This window comes from Cyprinus carpio, chromosome B11, assembly GCF_018340385.1.
Source record: "Cyprinus carpio isolate SPL01 chromosome B11, ASM1834038v1, whole genome shotgun sequence".
Classification (NCBI taxonomy): domain Eukaryota; kingdom Metazoa; phylum Chordata; class Actinopteri; order Cypriniformes; family Cyprinidae; genus Cyprinus; species Cyprinus carpio.
In genome coordinates this window covers 18,239,857-18,264,921 of record NC_056607.1, presented here as the reverse complement: position 1 = coordinate 18,264,921, position 25,065 = coordinate 18,239,857, and the positions used below count along the sequence as shown (strand labels likewise).

Here is a 25,065-nt window from a genome sequence, read left to right as displayed (position 1 = left end):
AAGATCCGTTTGTGGGTTTTATTTCTTTAATTCTTATGCGATCTTATTAACATTTTGCCATTAACTAGACGCAGTTTGTTTCCGAAGTTAATAAACATTTTGTAAAGGTTTAAATCCAGTCTGGCTCTTTTGAGATACACAACAACCCTAAATGATTTAGCTATTTTTGTAATTGCTGTACTATTCCCGTTGCTGGTTTATATAATACTGAGATTAATATAATATGGAGTTTTGCTTGTTTTAATTCTTTGATCAGCATCAAGTTTGTTTACCAGTTTTTGGATCACCTGATAGTTTACATGGTCTAAAGTTTGTTTAAGCATAACACAATCTTAACCAGTTATCTGTCACTATCATAAATACTTATTTTTATTCATTCTTCCAACTTTTTCATTCTGACCTTTTAATGAACAACTTACTGACCTCAAACGATTTGTTCGGATGAGTAGTGTGATGTTTTATTATGCGGATGTTTTGTTATTTTTGCTCTCAGTTCAATATGATGAAATTCAGATGACCCAAACAACAAGATAGTTTACTGATTATGGACAAAGAAGGTGGAGATTAAATGATCATAAGTCAGAAGTGAACAAATTAAAGCTGGGCAATATTTACAGTGTTTTATGCTTTTGCTTTGTGGTGTATTAATTAGCTGAGAAAAGTTCAAATCAGTGTTGATCACTTTAGTGCACAAGTCAGGAGGATATGTCTCTGTGATATTTCTAAAGATATACTTTTTTTGTCATATTGCATATTTGTCATGATAAAGTGTGATGTAGGTCATACCGAGTGTATTAGATGCTTATGGCTGTGTCTCAAACCCCAGTGAACTCTCTACCCAGATAGTGTTGTTGGACATGACAGGCGTCTTTTAAACGTGCACATTGTGAATGCAGGAACGTGAACGATCCTTATCAGAGACACTATTTTTAACACTCCTATTCTTTGCTCTTGCAATGTTAATTGCAATGATTTAGCCTGAGGAATTCTGTGAACTGCAGCGCTGCTGGAAAGTTGGTGGAAGTTTCTCTGAATTCACAGCGATTCATGTTATGTAGTGATCCAAATGCGGCAGTTTCTGAGCTAGGAGAGTTTGACCACATCCCACTGTTTTGAAAATATTCACTGCCCATTTATAGAAAGATCACAGAACCACATTTGTAGGACCAACGTTTCCCCAAAATCCACATGCAGTCATGCTGACATGTATAGACGCTTCGAAATATATTCTGCTTGTTATTTGGACACTGAAGGTACAGGTAGATAACATGCTTGTACTCTGACTGTTTAAAAACCTAATTTTAGAACCATGACCAATTTGCTTTTATTGCATCCATAGTGCAGTAAGAATCTTCTTAATAATTATGTTATTAAATTTCAAACCTGCAGCCTCTTTAGCCTGTAGTGCACTTCTTCAGTGCATAAAAATAGTTTAATATAAGCATGCAATTTGAAAGCATTTCTGTAGTTGAACGCAATAAGAACAGAACCTGCTTTATGCACAGCAGTGTATGTTGGTGCTCACACGCTACAGGACCCACAAATGCCCTGACTGCGTGTGGGAAAAGACCCTCTGAACTCTTCTTCACACTGGTCGCAGGCTGAGCCCCCCTTCCCCCTTTATCTGTTCTTTCTCCCCAGCTCCCTCTCTCTCACACGCCGAGCGTCAGGCTGCATTAACTATGAATCAATCTTGTGTTGAACGCTTTGACTGCAGATGGGGTTAAGAATTAAAGGATGCATAGATTCTCTGTCCTCGTCCATTTGTTAGCTCGGGTTCTATAACTCATTAACTCGGACGCTCTCAGGGGAAGAAAAGATTTCCCATGATTTTTTGAAGGAGCATCTGAGTTTTGATTTGAACATTTAAACGTCTTATGTTAGTGTCCATTGTTGTGGTTAAAGGAATAGTTAATCCAAATAATATGAAAACTGTCATTATTATTATATTGTCATTAACATTTTTAGCAACATCCTGACTGCTCTTTTTAATAGAACGAGGCTAAATCAAGACAGCTGGTGGCAAAAGCGCCATGAAGTGTTTGATTTATGTGCTTTATTTTCTGTATTCTGAAGCATTGTGTGATGAACAGACCAAAATTTAAGTTATTATTCGATGATCATCTTGCCATCTAGTGGCTGTTAACTGATGCATCTTGAGCCTGTGACAATGTTATTTTAGTATTATTTAAATAATAATATGGTATTTATTAATATTTGGACTTTTTTATTTTTATGTTAATTTTAGTAATATGTGCTTTTGTCAGTTTAATAGTTTTATTTTTAATTAACTTTAACAATACCGGTGAGTGATTTGAACTCGTGACTTCCCATTTTTGTGAACTGGATCAGCCATTTCAGTGAAAATGATCCGACTCAAAAGAGCGATTCATTCACATGTTTCAGAGATGACTTTAGTCTTGGTCTGTTTATCATGCAAAACTATCATGTGACTTCAGAACACTTGCACAAAGCCTTATGACCCACTTTTATGATTTTATTTATTTACTTTCATAAAATTTGGAGCTTGACCGCCCCAGTCCCCATTTAATTCCATTATTTTGAAAAGAGCGATCAAGGTATTCATCCAGAATTCACCTTTTGCGCTCCACTGAAGACAGAAATAACGTTAAATAAAGTTGTTTTCACTTTCGGGTAAAATATTCCTTAATGTCTATTATAAATGTTCCTTTTTGCATATTTCACGTTTCCTCTTGGATCCCAGGAGGTTGTGACTAGCGAGACAGCAGAATGACTAATGTGCTTCTCGTCACCTTTAGACTCTTATCTGATCGTCACCGCTCATTTTGCATTTGTCAGTCCACAATAGTTGAAGAAGTTGAACTGCTGCTGTTCTCTGAGCGCGACGTGAGAGCGAAAGCAGTGTGGTTGTTATTTTCAGAACAGGGAAAATGGTCCAGTTATATCATGTATCTGTGTGTTTGTTTCAAATGTAAGATTAATGGTGGGGGGTGTATAGTGTTGCTCCAAGGCGCTTGTGTTGGTGGCAGTGGGTTGAAACAAAAGCTTGATTGTTGCACTAATTGAAATGTGATACCTGCTACTTGTGATGGCTTTTTGCTTGGAGTAGTTAAAGGTGTTGGTGCAGGCGGGTATTTCAGCCCTGTTAACTTTTAATACGTGTGCCGAGGTTGACTCACATCTCAGTGACTCATGTGTGCAAAATGAATCGAAAAACGAACCGTTTGGAGCTTACAGGATTTTAAAGATTTATTGCACCGTTCAGATCTTCAACGAAAACAGTTTCAAACATAAATATTTCTGATTTGGAGCTTGCGCCATGATTTATAAAACTAATTTGTAGATCCTTGTAACTTTCCATTCTGCTAACCAGAGAAAAAAGTAAAGTTAGTCCTCCTCGGTGAAGACCAGAGTGAGTAATAAATTGAATTCCTTTCACTCATCCACTTTTGGACACCTTTAGCGCTTCGAATGAATGCCAGGTTGTTTATCATGGAATAAATTTCCAGTTTTTCTTTCTGTCCATAAACAGCAACTTTCTCCCTTCACTTTTTAGAGACCCAATCAAGAGCTCAACTGTGAAGGTTTGTCTTTCGCAAGTCAAAATTCTGTGCGAATCATTTGGAAACTTGTGAGTCATAATTAAGAGTCTCTGCATGGCATCTGTGTGCGAGCATCGCCGCTACGTTTTACAGCTCCCTTCAGTGTCCTATAGCACAAGTCGAATTTAAGAGGAATGTGTAAGTTGCATCCAGCTGTGGCTGCTTGTGTAAAGCTGTGTTGCCATGACGACACTCCTGCACGACTGGCTCAAGGTCGTTTGGGCGGTGACGACGAGCTGGATGTGCCTTGCGATGGCGTGTGCACGATATGCACACATACGCGGAAGGAAGCTCTCTGCAGTGCTGTGGGTGGCTGAAAGTGAAACTTGGAAATAAATGCAAACACTTTCTGTGCATGAAGACTTTCACCTGAGACTGTGAAAGGGCTCGTGAAGGAAAATATTGTGTTTGGTTTTTCATTTTCTCAATGCTGTCGAACTTAATTTGTTGTGTTTTCCAGCCCAGTACACATTTCTCTGCAATCCATAGTTGTTTTCCTGTTAAAAGTGGAGAGAAAGAGGGGGGAAAATGGCTAATGAGGTTTAAAGAGTGAAAAGTGCACACTCCTGTTTTTTTTCCCTGCTGTCTTTTTTGGCTTTCTCACCCTCTGCTGAAGAATGCTCGTAAAACGGGTTCACCTGAATAAGCCCACAGGAGGGTAAGGCCCTGGTCTGGTCTTGTTACCATTGTAAAAAAGTTAGCAAGACTCTGTGTGTGTTTGTGTTGTGTTTAGGGCCCTGTTGTATAATAGTAGAGAAGTCACGAGGTAAACATTACCAGATGCGTTCTCCGGCAGTCGAGCCTAGAGGAAGAACGGAGGAGAGAGAGAGAGAAAGAAGTAGATGGAAAGAGAAAAAGTCAACTTTGGATGAACTTCTCAACTGCTTAGCGGCCACCTTGTTTTCATTTTGCCAGCTTCCCCACCCCCCAATTTGACGAAAGGTTTGTGGAGAGTTACTCAGAATTCCACACTTAAACAAATTTTTACAACTGAGCTGCATTACTGTAGAATATTTACTCTACAATTAAAAGATTAGTTCACTGAAAAATGAATGTGCTGTCATTGTTTAGTTCACCCAAAATGAAAATTCAGTTATTAAATAGGGGTGTAACGGTTCACAAAATTCACGGTTCGGTTCGATATGACACAGTGGTGTCACCGTTCGATCCGGTTTGGTACGTTCGATTCGGTTTGGTACGTTCGATTCGGTTTCTGTTTTAAACCATGAAAGCGAGCCATTGGATATCACACACAAGCAACGTGCAAGCTTTGCGCAAGCGTTATGCCGGTGAACGTCTTAATCTCAGTTAATCCATTATATTCAGAAAGTGAATGTACAAATGGAACTACGGAGTAATGACGGAGCTTTTGGCATCTGATGCCACATATTCTCTCAGAGACGACGAGAGATGAATCTACTTCAACATATACTGATAACGGTATATGACTAACTATTTTCATTTGTTCCCTTAATATTTCTAATATTACATAGTGAAAAAAAAAATTGAGAAGAAAAATATTTTGTGTTAAACAGGTTATTTTTGAAAGTTGGTGCTTGAAATAAAAGCTTTTTATTTCATTGATTTTTATTGATGACTGCTGTGTTAATATTTTTATTGTAGGTCTATAATTAATTGCATAATAGACCTGTTTTAGAATCCCTTTTTGTAAAACATTTTAATTGAGGAGTAAATAGCCTAATCTTTTGTTACCCTCGCAGCACGTCAGTTATTTGGTTATTATTGCGGGGCAAATTAACTGTAATTTTAATTTAATAGTGAAAGTAACGTCATAATAAAAAATAATAGGCCTAATATAAATAAGAATGTAACAGACCTACATTCAATGGAAATGCCAAATATCTTAGTATTGCCAACAATTGATGTTTTTGACAATATCTCTGGCTATTGTCGATACAAGATCATCGTCTTTAGACGCACCCCAGCAAGGTGAGGTTATCGCTGGGCCTTTCGCAGTGCGTGCCCGTCCACTAACGTTACGCCACTGGGCAGACAGCACGTTGCCTGTTACATCATTTGGGCTGCCTTGTTGAGTGCAGTGGCACTGAGAACATTATATTTCACACACTAAGTGGTTTAATTTTCCAAATGTAATGGGACAAGTCCAACAAATCGAACCATTCGGTTTGTAATGTGTACCGAACCGAAAGCCCCGTAACAAACGGTTCAATACAAATACGTGCATCTAGGGCTGCACGATTATAACGATTACAAAAAACATAATTGCCGATTATTTCCTTGAAATTTTAACTGCGATAATTAATTACGATTATCACAATTTGCTTTGAATGATGTTTATATGATTGTTTGATGCAACTGCATGCCGTATTTTTATATGAAAATAAACAAGCTGAAAACACTCTGAAAAACCTTTAGTGCTTCTCTATGGTATTAAGCCTCAAATGTCAAATATACATCGGATTGGTTTCTGCTTTAAATGATAAAAAAGTTCAAATATGAAAGGTATTATAATGATATACTAAAACTAAAACAATGGAAAAACCCTTAAGATAACATGTAGAAACATAGCTTAAAGGGATACTCCACCTCAAAATGAAAATTTTGTCATTAATCACTTACCCCCATGTTGTTCCAAACCCGTAAAAGCTCCGTTCATCTTTGGAACACAATTTAAGATATTTTGGATAAAAACCTGGAGGCCTGTGACTGTCCCATAGACTGCCAAGTAAATAACAGTGTCAAGGTCCATAAAAGGTATGAAAGTCGTCGTCAGAATACTCCATCTGCCATCAGATGTTCAACCGTAACGTTATGAAGCAATGAGAATACTTTTTGTGAAGTGAAGAAAACAAAAATAACGACTTTATTCAACAATTCCTTTGTCAACAGTCTCCTCTGTGTCTCTCCTCTGTGTATGTTGCGTATGCTCTTCTGTATCATCCGCGCCACAAGGATGCACTGCTTCTAGGTGTATTTAGCTTTGATTTGAAAGAAAACAGTGCATCCTTGTGGTGCGGATGATACAGAATAGCATACGGTGATATAGAGAGACACAGGGGAGACTGTTGACAAAGGAATTGTTGAATAAAGTTATTATTTTTGTTTTCATAATCTTACAAAAAGTGTTCCCGTTGCTTCATATAACCCAGATTGCACGTCTGATGGCAGATGGAGTATTCTGATGATGATTTTCATACCTTTTATGGACCTTGACACTGTTATTTACTTGACAGTCACAGACCTCCCGGTTTTCATCCAAAATATCTTAAATTGTGTTCCGAAGACGAGCGAAGTTTTACAGGTTTGGAACGACATGGGGGTAAGTGAGTAATGACAAAATTTTCATTTTAGGGTGGAGTATCCCTTTAAGCGTGCAGAATAAAATAAGTGGACTTTGAACGATTAATTGGCACTTTGAACGATTATGTAATTGTGGCGATTAGAAATTTGATTAATTCTGCAGCCCTACGTGCATCGTTACACCCCTACTATTAAAAACATATCATTTTATACTTCCTAAAAGTAAGTATATAAAGAACTTTCATTTATATATATATATATATCAATATTGCTGCTGACATTTGAAAGTCATTTTTAAACATGAACTGTTCTTTTCCACTTCTTTCGACTCTCACTTTCCCCTTTATATCTGAAAGCATAACTCTTCCTGCTTAAAGTAGACTGTCCTCACCTTTTGAGATGCAATCATACAATCATGTTGTAATAATTAGTTTCTGATAATGTGGTCAAACAGAAAAAAGGTAATATCTATAATAAATTAGTAGATTATAAATATGTACACTACATAAGACACATTATGGAAGCGCCCTCTGCAACACTATTTGAAGCGTGTACTATAGGTTTTGCATGGTGTCTGATGTTTTTTTTATGTCTACCTTTATACCACAAAGCCTATTTGCATCCAAGGTGGATGCACCCCTCTTGTGCACTGTGTATTTCCATAGGCTTAATCTTATTCTTTTATTCCTGAGAAGCATCATCGAGTCCATAATCTCTCTGTCTCAGGCCCATAATCTGATGATGTTGAAGGGGACAACGCTGAATAGGATTTTAGCATTGCAGTGATTAAATCAAAAGTAGAATACAAGCTCAGTAAGAAAACGTGCATGCGGTGTAATCGTAGTTTTGCAGCAGAGCAGATGCACCTCATGCTCCGGCCTCAACAAAAAAGGTTGCACCAGGTGGGGAAAAGCAACGCTCTGTCCCTTTAATCACATCATTTATGTTTTAATTAGCCACTGTCGCAGCCGTTGTGTGCTGTCGGGACAGGTCACACACCTGAGACACATGTGTCGCTCATCACAGAGCGTGACAGACTAAACGCACCACAATCTGCGTTCTGTGGTTCGCCTGTGCATATTTGCATTGAATATATTGAAAATATCCATGTCGATCCATAATAAGATTCTGGATTTAGATGCTTGTGCCACAGGATGTGGGAGGGTTTTATGGCTTTCGGTTTGAAATGCATGTCATTCTACTGGTTAGAGTCCAAGACCGTGTGGTTAAACAGAATACATCCTGGTCTCTCTGCTGTCTGTCTGCCTGTCGCCATGGCTTCACTCATGTTTGTGGCCTGTTGTCAAGGTGACGAGGCCCTTCGTGGGCGGGGACAGCTCTCCTCACTGTGGAAAAGATGATGGGCGTCCTCTTCCCTCTAGGAGGTCCATCCATCCAATGCACTATTAATAGAGCGGCTGGCAATTACATTGGCCTTTTGTCATTACTAAATTTTAATTAAAATTGAATTTTGTATACACACACACACTGCCAAAGTTCTACCACTATATATATCACATCATACTGTCATTAGCTGCTTTACCTTTCACCCTTTGTGGTTTGCAAGTGACGATAGAGAACCCTGATGCCAAGAACGCAGACTGACACAGTTTGGATGATCTATTACGTTCATTTCGCATCTACGTGGTAGTTGTGTTGCTTGTGTTGTAGGATCAGAAAGGATTTAATCGAATTTCATTAAAAACATATTAATTTGTGTTTCGAAGACGAGCAAAGGTCTTAATGGGTTTTGAACGACATGAGGGTTATTAATGACAGAATTTTAATTTTTGGGTGAACTATCCATTTTTGCAGCTTTGCAGCCCCCTACAGTTAAGTGAGTGGAATTGACTCACATAATTAAAGTGGATGGCTGCATATGTGTATTTGTTGCTGCGCTAAAGCAATCCACTCTTTTTGTCCCTGCTTACCAAACTTACATAGAGCCAGAACAGATGTTTAGGGAGAGCATGGGAAAGAAACAGAAGCCATTGACCAGTGTGCCATCAGAATGATTTTGAAACCAATATTTCAATGTAATAAAAAAAAAAAGGCAACAGATTTTTTTTATTGAATTGCCAACTTCAACACAATCGGCTTTGACACAATGTTGTTGTTATTATTACATAAAACTGTTCAAATTTGTTTTCGCTAACTGAAATAAAACTGAAATAAACTGAAACGAACTGAAAGTTTAATTTGACGTACCAAAACTACTTAAAACCTAAACTGAAATAGAAATAAATTATAGCTAACTAGAAATAAAAAGAATTACAAAAGCACAGAACAAAATGACAGAAACGTAAACCAAAATTAAATTAAGAAATGAAAATATAAAAGTAAAAACTAATTCAACATATTAATAAATGCCATAATAGTGTATAAAAACTGCTCTGCAAATAATAATCGTATTGCATTTTATTTTAAGCAAAAAATGTCTCTCTTTGTTGGGACCGATCGATTTGTGGGCAGTGCCATGGCATACAGCGCCGTTGCTCGAAGACCTTTCCTGATCCCGTCTCTATATCTCTCTCCCACTTCACTTTCTGTCAGTTCTGATCTGGCCTATCATAATAAAGGCGAAAATGCCAAAAATAAATCTTTAAAAAAATGTCTCTCATCAACAACTTTTGACGCATTGGAAATGCTACTCATTTTGCATTCATGTTTATGGACTTAGTGTTGCTCTACTAATATAACTATGGGAGAATTCACCTGCGCGCCGCTTTCTGCCTTTTTCCAAAGCGTTCCGGCGCTTGCACTCCAGAGGCGTCTGCTGTTGCTAAGCAACCATGTCCTGCGCTCTCCATGAAGACGTAGAAGTTTCAGCTAAGGATAAATGGATTTGCAGCACTAAAAATCGCTTGCTCTGCTACTAAATGTATTTAAAAATGGCTATCCATGTACAGCTGTGAGCTGTTCCTTCATCTTGGCTGAGCTTTTAATGTTGTTATGGGAAAGGATGAAGCTGATTAGTTGGTTCTTGTCACATGACTTGCAGTGCACTTGTGGCATTCTGAAAAGTTGAAATGTTTTTATCTCGATGCGACTCGGACGTGGCTGAAAAAAATGAGCGCGATGTGACCACGCCACTTCCATTGTAAGCGCGCCTGCCGCACGTCTACATTTGAAATTACTTGAGCGCGCAAAAGACGTGATATGTGAGCAGCCCCAAGGGTAAATAAATGATGACAGAATATTATTTTTTTTCAGTGAATTATCCCTTTAACTGGATTTTGATGTAAAAATCACTCTGATTGATTGAAATGTACCAATATCTGCCTTATAGACTGAATTGATCCACAATGATTTATTAGTTCTGTCAGCTGCTTAGAAATTGGAGCGCGTTAAAAGGCCGATGTGTCTTTTTTGCCTAAGGAAAGTGTCACAATGCTTCCTGACAGTTTGACTCATCACCTGAGCTTGTCTCCAATCAGCATCTGACCAAACAGTGTTCAGGATCAGTGCGTAGTGACCGATCTCTCACTCAGCACCCAGTCAGACACCATCAGTAGTGGTGAGAGCACACTGCTGACCCCAGAGCAGGTCAGAGGTTATCTTTAAGAAAAGAACAAGCCAACAAAAGCAACTGGCCTTTAACCCTGCTCATTCTGCTCTGTAGAGCGCCGAAAGCTTGCTGTCGCTTTGCTTTAGCAGTTCTAGATATAGAATACGCTGTTACAGGAAGGTTCTAGGTTTATTTATAGGTTTAGTTTTGATTTAATTTAGGTGAGGAAGGTCACAGCATAACTGTGGTTTTTGCACTGATATGTTGGAGAATTTGACTTGGTTGACGTTTGTTGGCTGTGTAAAGAGACTTGCTAGCACCATTTTGCAGTAAGTTTTCAATCACGGACCTCTCTTTTTGAGAGCGACACATTTAATTACTGTTTTCCTTCTCTTTTGACATTGTTAATGAAAAAAGGTGATGTCCCTATCAAACGTTTCATGTAGCTGTTACTGTTTGACTGGTTCCAGACCTTCCATTTGTTTGATGCTCAATTCGTTTTCATGAAATAACTGTTACTTGCCAGTCAGCCAACGGTTTTCTGCCAAGGTGACTAAGAGTGTAACCTTGAAATATTCAGAGAAGCCTTTAGAACTGGACCGGGCTTCATCAAACGTATTGTCAGTTCAAACTCGATTAGTTGATTTTTATCTGCAATATTGGATGCACTTTGGAGCGTTCCCCAGCCTTCGGCCTTTCTCTCGTGCTCCCTGGGTGCTCGGCCTGTTCGACCTCTCTGTTGTCTCAGAGCTCATAAGTCATTTAAACATGCTTTTAATAGTATTAGCCTACGTTGAGCTGGCGTTTAGCCCGTGTTGGGGCAGCATGTGGTGAGAGAGAGGAAAGAGAACCTGGAGAACAGAAGGGGTCACAGGCTGAGGTCAGCATGGGGGGCACTTAGCTCCCTTTACTATGAAAACTGGATAATTTGATTTGTGAATTAGGATGATGGAGGAGAAAAAAGCGTTGGGTTTGTCGTCTGAGATTACCAAAACTAGGCCAGTCCTGATTTGCTTCATTTTACATTAGCAAATTTGTTCAATCTAAATAATACAGTATGAAAATCGCTATGAACTGGTCAAAAAGTTGATGCTAAAATATTTAATTTTTTTAATAATCTGATATGTATGCATGCATTTATTTCATTTGTTTCATTTATTTATTTATATTTCAGTTAATTATGAAATAATTTAATAATTGAATATTAAAATTATTACAATGGCATATGCAAATTGCTGACATATGGATCAAAAACCATAAATTGTAGAGAAATATGTAACAGCTTACTTTAAACAAATTACCATTTAAGTTTGGTTTGGCATTTGAGGTTAGCCATTGACGTCAACCAAAAATATAGTAAGCATTATTTAAAAAAAAAATCATTTTGAAATTATTATTCTTTCAACCCATGGATAGATCTTGGTTAATTTTTAGTAGATTCTTCTAGACACGTTTGTAATGTGTTCTGTATAAACGGCACAAAGAAAATACTTTTAAAAGAAGTTTTCAAATTCAGCAAATTCAGCTTTATAACATTACTTTCTCTTGAGCACTGAAACCTTTGTTGTAGCTCTGCTGAGTCGTCCTGCTTTTAACATTGTTTGAAATCCCACATTCTACTAATTTCAAAACAAATCCAAGCGGTGAGAGTAGTAAAAGAAAGAGTGCAGGGCGAGACGGGAGAGCGAAAGAGAGCAGCGATCTTCCTGCCAGTAGAATCCTTTTGTAGAGGTCAGAGTTCAGCTGCTGTGCTGCTATTGGCTGAGGAAAGGTGAAATTAAAACCACTGTAAACTTTTGACCCTGCCGGAGCTGCGCAGGAACACCCAGAACCAGTTTGGAATGGAGCCTACGCTCTTCCTCTGTTTACTCGGAGAGAGAAGGAGAGGGAGAAAGAGCGGAGGCTGGAAAAAGGAATCGACACAGTCACAGTCTGGAATGAATAAGCTGTTCAGCGGCACAGAGCAGTCAACATGAGTTCAAGAAAAAATAAAAAACCCTTCTGGAAAAAATGAAAAAAAAAGGAGAGAAATGCAGTGGATTTTTAGGCTGCACCAGTTTCTTTCTCTCTCTTTTCTCACTTCTTTCTGGGTTCAAAAATCTGTGGTTGTTTTCCAGAGTGGAGCTGTGCTCTTTAAATGGGCTTTTTTATGAGGAAAATGAGGCCCACCCTCTGCTTTTTCCATTTGCCCTCAGAGTGCTGTGTTTTTATGTGTTTGAAAGAGTTGATGCTGCATTAGCTCACTGGGTAAAACCGAGGCTGGATGACCAGGCACATGTTACCCTTCCACCCCCATTTCCCTTTTCTCCATCACTTTTGCATGCTTTTCCTTTCCTTCCATGCTTTTTTCCCCTTGTCAGGTTGCTGAAAGCCTCTCTGTCATAGATTAATGACTGAATTTGCATAGTATGGACTTTGTGTTCAAATACATGTTTTTTACCCCCATGCTTGCTTGTTTTTGCTCTCTCTCTCTTTCCTGCGGAGGTGATACTGCCAGCGTTTGTTGCATTTTTCCTAAACTCGGCAGTTTTTGCTCTGCACTATTGGTACGGGTTGCATGTGCCCATTTCTTAAATGAGAGGGAAGGCGAACCCTTCGTCTCCTCCCTAATTTAGTACTTAAAGACGTGTAATGTGTGTATGTGTTGGTTTTGCACAGCAGGAATGACTTATTATCTGGTGGTCTGTTACAGTAACACAGTTGGATTAACAGATTTATTATTATGAATCACAAAGTGGGCCTGTGGTGCACCCATAAGCAACACTGCATACACACTAGGGCTGCACAATTAATCGGATTAAAATCGAAATTGCGATATGGCCTGGTGTGATATGGTGGTATTAAACCTCAAAAGGCTGTGATTTAATTCAATAAATATAACTGTGTAGTGTGCTTCATGGTGTTGGACATGCATTCTGATCTGTCTGTAATCTACTGCTTATTGTCTAAGGACACGTGGCTTGTATGTGTGTGTATATATATATATATATATATATATATATATATATATATATATATATATATATATATATATATATATATATATATATATTAGTGCTGGGCAACAATTCAAATTTTTGATCGCGATCAATCACACGATTATCTGCGATTAATTACATTATGCACAAAATTCAATAATGCATTCAAAAGTAGTGTATTGTGCACTTTTTTTCATTTAAAAGTACTGCTATATGAAAAAAGTGCAATAACATTTGGTTTGCAAACACTTTAAACAAATAAGGTGCTTTTTACAGCAGTATTCCTTTTACATAGAAGCAGTTAAAATATTTCTTTTAAATCTCAACTTATAACATTAGTGTAATCAAATTAAATATAAAACAAGCTAACGTTTTTATAGAAAATATTTTATAGTTTGTTATAGAAAAACAAGTTATGTGCAGAGTGCAGAGCCTCCATCATAATATTATAACAGGCACCTTAGAGACCTGTACTATCGCGGGACCTAACACAGTCGAGTGCCGCGCGGGACCACACTTGATGGGCGAGTGTGGGTGGGTAAAGACTTGTGTGCGGGATACACTAGAAAAACTTAACACTCACACTAGGCAATCTAAACCCAAACCAAACTCCTTTTAACCACTGTGATCGCTCCATACAACTATCGTGATCGCGACATGCCGTGCTCGGTTCATTTAGCTGTCCCTGGCTCGGTTGGAAGAGGTGGGCCAGAGCGTGGTTCAGTTATATATAGATCAGTGAGTGTGAGCGCTTACCGCGCCGGAGCGCAGAACTTCTGATGTGTACTGCATGATTGCGGCATTGATTATTAAGTAGCAAGAGTGATAGATCTGTAAAGCAATATATTGTGAGATATATTGTATATCTGTTTACATCAACATGCACATGCGTTGTTTACACGAAGTGGAAGTGTGCACATACGTCGTGATACTGCCCAAAATGGAGGCAAGCCACAGCAGACTGGATGAGGAGGAGAAGAATTGTTGGACAAAGTTGTTATTTTTGTATAAAATTACGGTTGAACTACTGATGTCACATGGACTATTTTACTGATGTCTAGGGCTGCACGGTTATGATAAATCACAATTGTTGATTATTCCCTTGAAATTGTAATTGTGATTATTAATTACGATTATCACAATTTACATTGAATGATGTTTATACCATTGTTTGATGCAACTGCATGCCGTATTTTTATATGAAATTAAACAAGCTGAAAACACTCTAACTGAAAAACCTTTAGTACTTTTCTATAGTATTTAGCCTCAAATGTCAAATATACATCGGATTGGTTTCTTCTTTAAATTATAAAAAAAGTTAAAATATGAAAGGTATTATAATGTTATACTAAACCTAAAACCATGGAAAAACCCTTAAGATAAAAACAAACATAAACATATCTTAAGCGTGCAGAATAACATAAGTGGACTTTGAACGATTAATTGCCACTTTGAATGATTACATAATTGTGGCACCCATAATTGTAATCGCGATTAGAAATTCGATTAATTGTGCAGCCCTACTGATGTCCTTACTACTATGTTTCTGGACGTTGATCGTGGTAGTACCCTTGGTTGTCTATGGGAAGGTCAAAGAGCTGTCAGAATGCATCAGCAATATCTTAATTTGTGTTCCGAAGATGAACGAAGGTCTTAACAGGCACTATGAGTAATTTTCATTTTTGGGTGAACTAACCCTTTAAAATCACTGTATTTAACATAATGTTTAATTCCAGTATGGCACCTTAACACGCAGCTATGGCCACTCCCTCTACATCTATATTGGTGCACAAATGTAAGTAGTTCGTTGGAAATAGTTTAGTGGAAAGAAACTTCAATTAAAAGCCGTTAGAGTGTGCTCCCGCAGTATGCTTTGATTGTGATCTTCTTTACTTGACGATTTCATCGCCTACCACATCAGACCTCAGATATCTCTGGTGCTTTTTTTCAGAGCTGGACAGTGAGTGCGTCCAGGTTTGGTGAAGTGAATTGTGTGTCAGTACGCTTGAGCTAAGATAATGCAGCGAGTGTTGCTGCGAAAAGCTTTTGGATGTCTGCACATGTACACACATGCTTGGCACATGTCTGCGTGTCTGGGCTGTTCGCTATTGTTCTCTCTCTTGGTTTTTCTCACCATCCTCCTCCTCCAATCATAACCACTCTCTGTCCCTTGCTCTTGTACTGTTTTCTTTTTCTTTCTCACTCCCTCCCTCCTTTTCTTTTTGTTCTACCTCGGCTCATCTCTTGCACTTGCTGTCTTGCTCGTCTCTGCTGCAGAATGGAGCCGTCCAGAGTGGTCATGCGGCGGCAGCCTGTAACTTGTGCCACCTCATCCTCCTCTTGCAGCGTGTCTGAATAGATATTGCCACAGCTCATTTCCACAGTGTTTTCATCCTCGTTTTGAAAAGGCAGAGCGTGTGTGCGTGCCGTATTGTCTGCAGAGGTTTTGTTGTGTATGTGTATGTTATTTAGTGAGTGTTTCCACTGAGCTCAGATTTCATGCTTTATTTCAGGCTTTGCCAGAATGGGGGGACTATTTTGGGTCTGAATGGGTCCTGCTTTAGAGTCATTCTTCATGTCTCTCTTTATACATGCCTACATCTCTTCCCTTCCTTTACGCTTCAATCATCTGTTTGTAAAGATGCATTGCATTCATATGCACGGTTTACATACTGTCACTGTCTGAGGTGTGTCACCATTGTGACTGTATGCACCCTATTCTCAATGAAAGCATGACTGGGCAGATACATGTGCAGTCATATGTGGTACTTGCCTGTCCTTCACAAAAAAGCTCCAGTTAACAGCATTCATGCAAATAATAACATAATAATAATTATAATAACGTGTTGTTATTTTTATTATGTCAAATATATTATCAGATGCAAGTGAAACTGAAGTAGGTCAAAAATTACTGCATAATAATAATAATAATAATAATAATAATAATAAAAATACATGTTGTTGAAAAATTACAAAATAACCTGTTATTTTGAAATATGATATAGGAAAGTTCAATTGAATTCAAACTGAAGTAGACAAAAAAGTAAAGTCCAGTCCAACTCCAGATCCAATATGAATGCAAAGTGAACTGGTTCGGTAAATGTGTAATTGGCTAAAATACGGCTATGTTATGTAATGTAATGTAATGGATGATAATAGTAATAATAATAATGTTATTATTATTATTATTATTATTATTATTATTATTATTATTATTATTATTATTATTATTTTCTTAATAGTGATATATTAAAATAAATGCTATTAATAATAATAATAATAATAATAATAATAATAATAATAATGTTATTGTTGTTATTGTAATTATTATTATTTTCTTAATAGTAATAAAATAATATTAAAATACATTTAGTTATTACTACTACTACTACTACTACTACTACTACTACTACTACTAATAATTATTATTATTTTATTAGAAGTATAATGAAATAATACTTGTTCTCACACAAAAGTATAGTATGAATGTAAAGTGAACTGAATTTTTTTTTGTACACGTTTGGGTCTTTTTAAAGCGTCTGAACATGAAAGAGCATTTAAAGTGATTGCACATGAAAGCACTGACAAACCTATTTTATTTCTTCAGTGTGACACATTTCCCAGTATAACTGGGTATTCAGTGAGAGAAAACGTGTAATGTGTAATGTCTGGTGTCCTTTGACAGGCAGTGCATGGCTTATGTCTTGCGTTTCCTTCACTGTAAGTGGCAGTTTGTTTTAAAACACCTTCAGTTTTATATAAAATGACAAATGGAGTTATTAGGAGGTATAGAAAATAAGCTAATAACATCTTTAATCTTAATGCATGAAGTGTTGATTTGTTAAATGGCTTGATAGCCCTTTTATTGTACATGGAGGACTGGTAGTCGCAGGGGCTGCTGATATAATTATAAGTCTGTTTCTTTTCAATAATGTATTTCTCCCTTTAACTCGGTGTGATCGTTTTGAACGGCCCATTGAATTTGACTGCTGATATGTATGAAGAAGGTGTTGAGGTGGACTGTGTGTTGTGTGTATGTGGCGACAGGAGGCAGCCCCATCAATAATGCAGGTTCTCTCTGTATGGGGTCAAGGCTGATGGGATATTAAGATGTTACCCTACTGGTCGTCAGGGAAACAGGGAGAGGAGACAGCAGCAATTGGGGAGGGTGGTTGTGGTTTTGTAGCCTATATGTGTAGAATTTGCAGTCCGTAAATCTAAATTTTTTTCATCTCTTTAGTTTTCATTAATAAATTATTCTTTTCCCTCCAGCCAGTGTATTAGTATCCATAAGACGGATGCATTTGTGTTTACAAAAAGCTATTGAATGCACTGGTGCTGCATTTAATAACAGGAATTTTACAACTGAACAGCAAACAAAGATTGTGTTTACAGTAATCTACTTATTAGTTAGGAGTGGGCAATGTACTGAATGTTTAAATTATTGTGAATAATGCAGTGCATTTAATATGCTCCTGTCTTGTGACAGTTTAATATAATGTCTGATTTGAAACTAAGTTGCGGAAATGGGGGTAGATTTGGGAAGTTGAGTTCAAACTGTCTGCTTCAGTGAATCAGTTCAAATGTCTGAACTATTTGTCCCCGTGAGACATTTTTCATGTATTAAAATGTTTTTGTGAAGAATAATCCTCTGTGCTTATTGTTGTTATTACTATGTATTATTAGATTAAAATTATTTTCAAAAACGCAATTATTATTATAGTCTACTATTTTTTTTGTCTTTTTGTCATTTGTGTGTTTAAGAAAACAAGATATTTATTTTACTTGAAACTATTTCTTGTAAGTATTTAATGTAAATATTGTGTGTGTGTGTGTGTGCGTGTGCATAATTAATGATTTTATGTATAATATATGTAATATATACATTATTTATATAACATTGATTGGATTTTATAGAGTTATTAAGTATTAAAACTTCTACAGAGTTGTAGAATAAGGCTCCTTTAACATAATTTTATGAAATAAAGTTAGAGAAAATAAGTTTTTAAGTGAGCGGGAGAGAGAGAGAGATAATGGGTGGTGGTGAAAGATAACGTCCCCGCAGAAAGAGACAGACAGATTAGCTTCCAAGAGAGTACAGAAGAACCTGTTCAACCCATGAGGTTGAATATGTAAATATGATTGCAAAGAGCCAGCAGGCTTTTTCCAGGAAGAGGAAGTGGTGACGCAGAACTTTGTGTGTAGGAAGGCGCAAACAGGATGCCGGTTTTTGCTGCTTCCTGATTCGGATATTCTAGATAACTTTCCCATTAAAATAGCCATTATTCTCAGAAAGACTGGAAGTGGATCTTCGCTTGGAGATGCTCATCTGGTGCATTCTGTAAGAAGTCTTTGCAAGAGCTCGGCAATAATGAGCAGTGTTTTTGTGTGTTTTTATCAGATGTTCAGTGTTCGCTTTTGAACTTCTGAAAAAATTGGAATTGCATCACTGTAGAATGGTGTCGTAATGACCTTAAAACCCACCTGCTATCTTGACTGTTAGATCGGAAACATTAGAGCAACATACAGGCTGAAGTTTCACTCTTGCTTGTATCCTTGATTCTACCGTGGGCTCCTCATCTCCTGTTTAATTAAAGGCGTATGTGAAGTGCTCATCCTTGGCTTGGACTGAAGTTTTCGCTCTTGCTCTTTTCCTCTCTTAGTATTTTGAGTTCATCTCCTCATTCATGCTCACCCTGGCTCTTTTATGCTCTCTTGAGCAGAATGTTGATATGCTGTCTGGTCTTGTTACAGGCAGGGCTTTGAACCGGTTCAAGGAACGAAAACGAAAACCGGAACGAACTAAATTTTGACAGGAACAGAACCAGAAACTAAATCAAATTTTATAGTTCCGAATAGAATCGAAAATTTGAAGTGGCCATTAACCGGTTAATAACGTTATTTTATCGATCCATTTAATATTTGAAATTTGCTGTCAACCAATCACGGATTCAAGTAATACAGCCTGCAAATGTGAGAGGTAGGCATCAGTTTCACCTTAAACTAATTCATAGGCGGAGAGTATTGATGAGGGTAGAACTGTACACTTTGAATGGAGTATTAGAGGAACAGTTGAAATGAGAATTTCTCTCATTTACTTTCTCATTCCTGCCAAACAAACCTTGCTAAACTATCCAAAGTTGGTTTACTGGTCTCAATGGGCATTTAACTGAAGAAATGTGGTCAAAAAACCATCTTAAACCAGCAAACAGGCCAATTTGGGCCAGAAAACTAGCTTAGGATGAATGTCATTCCAAGCCAGCATGACCTGTAAATGACCTCTACATTTAATATAATAGAAACAAATAGGGACTGGGGCAGTTGAGCTTCAAAATTAAATAAAAATGCCATAAAAGTATCACAAAAAAGCTCCATGTGACTCATTCCCTCTATTAAAATTTTCTGGTCCTGTGATAGTTAATTTGAGGAACACCCAAATGTGAAATCTCATTTGCGTACAAGCATATTCGATTATAAAATTAATATTTCAGTCCTGGATGTGGATTGGTCACCTTAGTGTATATTGTGAAAACGGTCATGGCTAAAGGCTGCAGCAAAGAAGCACAACCCCTTAGCATTGCTTAAATATGGCACGTCGTTGCATGTATGAAGACAGAATTTTAATTTTTGGGTGAACTGTGTCTTTAAAGATGTGACTTTAGATCTGAATGGTGCCTTGACCTTAACAGTCATGAATGGCTGTATGCCTATCATTTATTTAACTCCACTGCGGAGTTCAAGGAGATGGAAAGGGTGAAAGAGATAAAAGTAGAGAAGATGCAGTCGGTTCTGCAGCATTTTTCTGCTTTGTGACAGACAGCTGTACGTGTCAGCACAGGCAGTGCAGTATGGGCACAGTTGTGTAATGTCTCTCAGTCGGACTCAGGAATGATGAGCTCATACTTAAAGTTTTTAGGTGACCGAGAGCAAACGTTGTGTTTTCCTTAAAGGAATAGTCCACCCGGAAATAGAAATTGTCATCATTTACCCTTAAGTTGTTCCAACCCTATATGACCTTCGTCCATCCATTTAAAGTCGAACATTTTCATGCTTCAGAAAGTACATAAAGACATCTAAAAGTAATCCATAAGACTCTGATATGGTAAACAGAAGCTCAAATGTGTTTGCTCTTGTGGTGTCACGCATGCTTGTTTGTGCTTCTCTTTACTTTATTTGATGTGCTATGTGCATAGATCAGTGTTTATGCTAATTAAATCCTAAATTAAACAAAGTTTGTTATAAACATATGTATCAATTTTGGAACAGCTCAATTCATATAGATTACTTTTGCGATGTCTTCATGAACTTTGAAATGCGAGAATGTTGCTTACACATGCTTTCAGTGGTATTTTTTAAACACAAACATTTGTTTTGAAGAGGAAGAATAGTTTAGCATGTGGCACATGGGTGAGTAAAATACAGAATTTTCATATTTAGGTGAACTATCCCTTTAAATGAGAGGAAAAGGCTGTTTGCTTGTGTGTGCTTAGCGAGGGAAGGGGAAAAGACTGCAAGCCGATGGTCTGTGCTCTGAGATTTCCGCTGAACTCTGGGAGGGGTCAGGCACGGGGCAAGGTCAGGGCTCTAAACAAACACACTTGCTCACATGCACGCATACAGCAGAGGGTCTATGACCAGAGTGACAGAGACTGATAACAGCAGCAGAAGCCAGAGAGAATGAAAAGAATGGAGACGGAAAGACAGTCATGTGTTCATTTATATACAGCGACTCTCTATTAGTATCTGGACGCTGAAGCCACAGTTAAAAATCTATTCTGTTCAAATATTAAACCAAATGCAAACAGAAATAACTTGACTTGAGAAATAACTTGAGTCATTTTTGTTATTACTTCAGGTGATTTCTAGTGAATGTATGAAGTAATTTCCTGTCAAGTTCACACTAATGCCCTTGCAGAGTAACCACAGTTGTAGTTTTACGCTTTAGCTAGATATATTTCACAAAAAAATATATCACCGTAGGCTTTGAGTAATAAATAATAAATACACCACAAATAAAAATGCATTCAAAATGCTAAAATCTATACTCAACCAAAGTTGAACGTTGAACTCAAACAGTGCTGTGGGTTTGGGGCGGGACAGACATGCAAAAATTTGAGGAAAATGGTCATTGTTCTTGCAATCTAGTGGCGATTCAATTTTGATTAACGTATCATTCTCATTACATGTGATTTTAGTCCCAGTTCATTAATTTGTCCAGTAACTCATTTTGAAATATTCAGTCAAAGAACTAGCTCATAAGAGCCATTAATTACAGGAATTGGACTACACTGTTTGGCTGTTTGTTTTTTGATTCAGTTATTTTTTTTGATTCAATAGTCAAGATTTTGAATCAAAAAAATTTATTTATTTATTTTATTTTTTTGTTATATTCACTCACTAGCAAGAACTGGCTCATGAGAGTCATTCACTTTAAGAACCAGACTACGCTGGTCAAGCAATTTTTATTTTGATTCACTAATAAGAGCCAGCTGATAAGATTCATTCATTTTGAGAAATAGCTTGTGTGATATTGAAGTCAATTTTGGGACAATAAGAAGCGATTTTAAAATCAATATTTTTATCCAGTCCTACCAGTGACACAGAAATCATACGTCAACTTTCAAATAAATGTCAAATGGTTTGATATTTTGTATCTAATGCAATGACAATCATACATTTTAAGTGTGGCTTAAGTGCGATTAATATTTTGGGCCACATTATGTCTTTGCATACATAACTTGGAAGGAAGACAGACGTATCAGAAAGGCCAGTTCTAATAACAAAAAAAGGAAATGATTACAGAGAGGCAGAGAAGTGAGAAGTATCACCAAAGAGGAGGAAGTGTTGTTGTTAGTGAAGTGGGCGGAGCGATGACGGTAAAAGTAGGAAGAATGGTGTGATTGTGTGTCATAAAGAGACATGTGGAGGAAGGACATTATATCTTTATGTTTCTGACATACATTTTGAAGGGAATTCTGAATCTTTAATTGTGTATTAGAGTAATTCAGATTCATTAGTCTGCTTTTTAATTAGATCATTTATACATTTAATTTATATGTTGTGCAGCGAACGGCTTCATGGATTGAGATAATTGACCCAGTCCCTGCTATAGAAATACACACACACACACACACACACACACACACACACACACACACACACACACACACAAACACACTAAGGGTTGATCCATTTCCCCTGGGGCCCCGTTTCACTCCATCATAATCAGTGTCTCCTCTCAGACACACTGTCATACAAACACACAAACACACACAGACAGCACCGCTGCTGAGGCCTGGAACATTCCACACATTCAGCTGTATGTGGGAACACTTAAAAATAAGCTGCAGACACGTACACACACTTGCAGTTTTTTACTAAAACCGTCTGAAAAGAGATGAAGCCTTCAAGTGCATTGTCTAGAAGTGCCAAAGTCAGCTCATTATTTGTTTGTAGTGCACTTGTGGTGGAATAGAAGTGCTGGTTTAGTTTTCCTTTCTTTCTTTTAGAGATCATAATATGCCTTTGGTTGTGTGTTTTCTGCCCCAATCTAAACTTTCCATGTTTCTCAGGTGCTGATATGTTTTAAACATGAGCGGAGTGGGTGAGAACTCACTTGAGCCGTTGTGCTCGGACCGAAAGCGCAAACTCTCCACATGTGACACACCAGGACAAGGGTGAGACATTTTAGGGTGCAATTACAAGCAGTGTTTTAGGTATTTTAATGTTTTTCCTTCCTAAAACTGTGTGTGTGTGTTTAATCTACAGATGTGATAAGCGCAGGAGGGAACAGGAGAGCAAGTACATCGAGGAGCTGGCCGAACTGATTTCGGCCAACCTTAGTGACATCGACAGCTTCAATGTCAAACCAGACAAATGTGCCATCCTTAAAGAGACAGTGCGCCAGATACGACAGATCAAAGAGCAAGGTACACATCTGCTCGAACTGCTCTTTTGCATATCAGCCTGTGAAAATATTTACTAAACCCACAGTGTGGGGAAACGGATGAATTTCCTCGGTTTGATAAAAACGCTGCCACCTGGTGGCAGGTGGAATATTGTAATATAGCAAATATTCACTAGAGTGAAAATTTGTATTTTTGTAACACCTTTGCTAGTTTAGGCTAATAGAAAATGCAGGTTTAGATATTAAAAAATCTTTTTTTTTTTTTAGTGCAGTGCAAATATGACTACATCTGTGGATGTAAATGAATGCGAATGAGTGGATTATCCAGCAGCAAAACCTAGCAAATCTAATTTGACTAAAATCGGTAAATTATTTTCCATAAAGAAAAATGTAACTTTATTATCAGATTTGAGGTTTATTGTCTACAGTTATACTCCTGTGTTCATTTTACTCATAATTATATATTGCATTCAGAACTGTAGTCTGCACAAGTTTGTTGCGCGAGACAGGCCTATGCATGCCTTTTTTCATTTGGACTATAACCCGGAGTTCATACGGTGAAACGATGAATAGGCATTGTTGTTCATTCTTCCTTATTTGACATTCCATTGGCTAATAGTGTCTTACGGGAATGAAACCTACAAATCTACATAGCAAAATAAGCAGAGCCATTTTTCTGCTGTTCCCTTGCTATAATATGGTGAGACAAATATGCATTAACACTACCTTTCAAAAATTGTATTGCACAAAAAAAAAACTCTTTACAACTGTTAATTTTTCTGAAATGTTTCTAATATGTGGTCTGTATTCACACGTTTCACAGGTAAAAGCTCATGTGGCAATGATGATGTCCAGAAGGCGGATGTGTCCTCTACCGGTCAAGGGGTCATCGACAAGGACCATCTGGGCCCTCTGTTGCTGCAGGTAAGATCAGGGACCTAAAGGTCAACGGTCACCAGAAGCTCATTTGCTCATTTCTCATACTAGCATTCTTCTCAATTACGATTTAAAGTGTTTCATAATAATAATTCTGAATCTCTCTCTCTCTCTGTGTCAGGCTCTGGATGGGTTTTTGTTTGTGGTGAGTCGTGAAGGCAGCATTGTGTTTGTGTCAGATAATGTGACTCAGTACCTGCAGTATAAACAGGAGGAGCTGATTAACACCAGCATCTACAACATACTGCATGAGGAAGACCGAGACGAACTGCATAAAAACCTGCCCAAAAACAATGGTATATATGTCAATGTATATAATTTTTAGTGAATGTTGCTCTTTATCTGTTCACTAAAACATAAGCATATTGATATGACTAAGCATCATGCATTTTGTATGTATTTGGGTCCCAACAGTGTGTCATGGGGCGGTGATGCCTCCCGTCAGAAGAGTCACACGTTTAACTGTCGCATGCTGGTGAAGTTTGGCCATGGCGGTCCTGGAGGTGAAGAAGGCGCCGGTGGGCCTCGCTATGAGACCATGCAATGTTTCGCCCTCACACAGCCTAAAGCAATGATGGAGGAAGGGGAAGGTCTGTAGTAAATTTAGAATTTATCATTTCAGTGCTTTTATACAGACTCAAGTCGATATACTTTGTTTTATAGTGCCGCTTGTGAATTAGTCTTAAAGTGTCATCTAAGTATTGAGGGTGTTTTTCTTCTTTCTGTCTTTCAGATCTGCAGTCTTGTATGATTTGTGTAGCACGGAGAGTGACGGCAGTGGAAAGGACAGAACGATTCAGTACTAGACACGAACTGTCAGGTAAAATTGATTAAAGTGCAATGTTAATTTCTTTGATTTTTATATCTTTA

General features: G+C 37.7%; 1 protein-coding gene across 2 annotated transcripts in view; it reads left to right on the top strand.

Annotated features, from left to right (window-relative positions):
* Window positions 1–25,065, top strand: part of LOC109098280 (nuclear receptor coactivator 3-like) — a 37,288-nt gene that overhangs the window by 370 nt on the left and 11,853 nt on the right. Inside the window, exons 1-7 of one of the 2 annotated variants that reach the window (XM_042734362.1) lie at window positions 18,655–18,693; window positions 22,925–23,029; window positions 23,121–23,281; window positions 24,083–24,183; window positions 24,317–24,491; window positions 24,600–24,785; window positions 24,929–25,015. In XM_042734362.1, the coding sequence (XP_042590296.1) occupies window positions 22,944–23,029; window positions 23,121–23,281; window positions 24,083–24,183; window positions 24,317–24,491; window positions 24,600–24,785; window positions 24,929–25,015 (796 nt within the window). In that variant the 5' untranslated portion in view covers window positions 18,655–18,693; window positions 22,925–22,943. Of the gene's footprint in view, window positions 1–18,654; window positions 18,694–22,924; window positions 23,030–23,120; window positions 23,282–24,082; window positions 24,184–24,316; window positions 24,492–24,599; window positions 24,786–24,928; window positions 25,016–25,065 lie in introns of those variants that run through there. The other variant, XM_042734361.1, reaches the window with a different exon arrangement.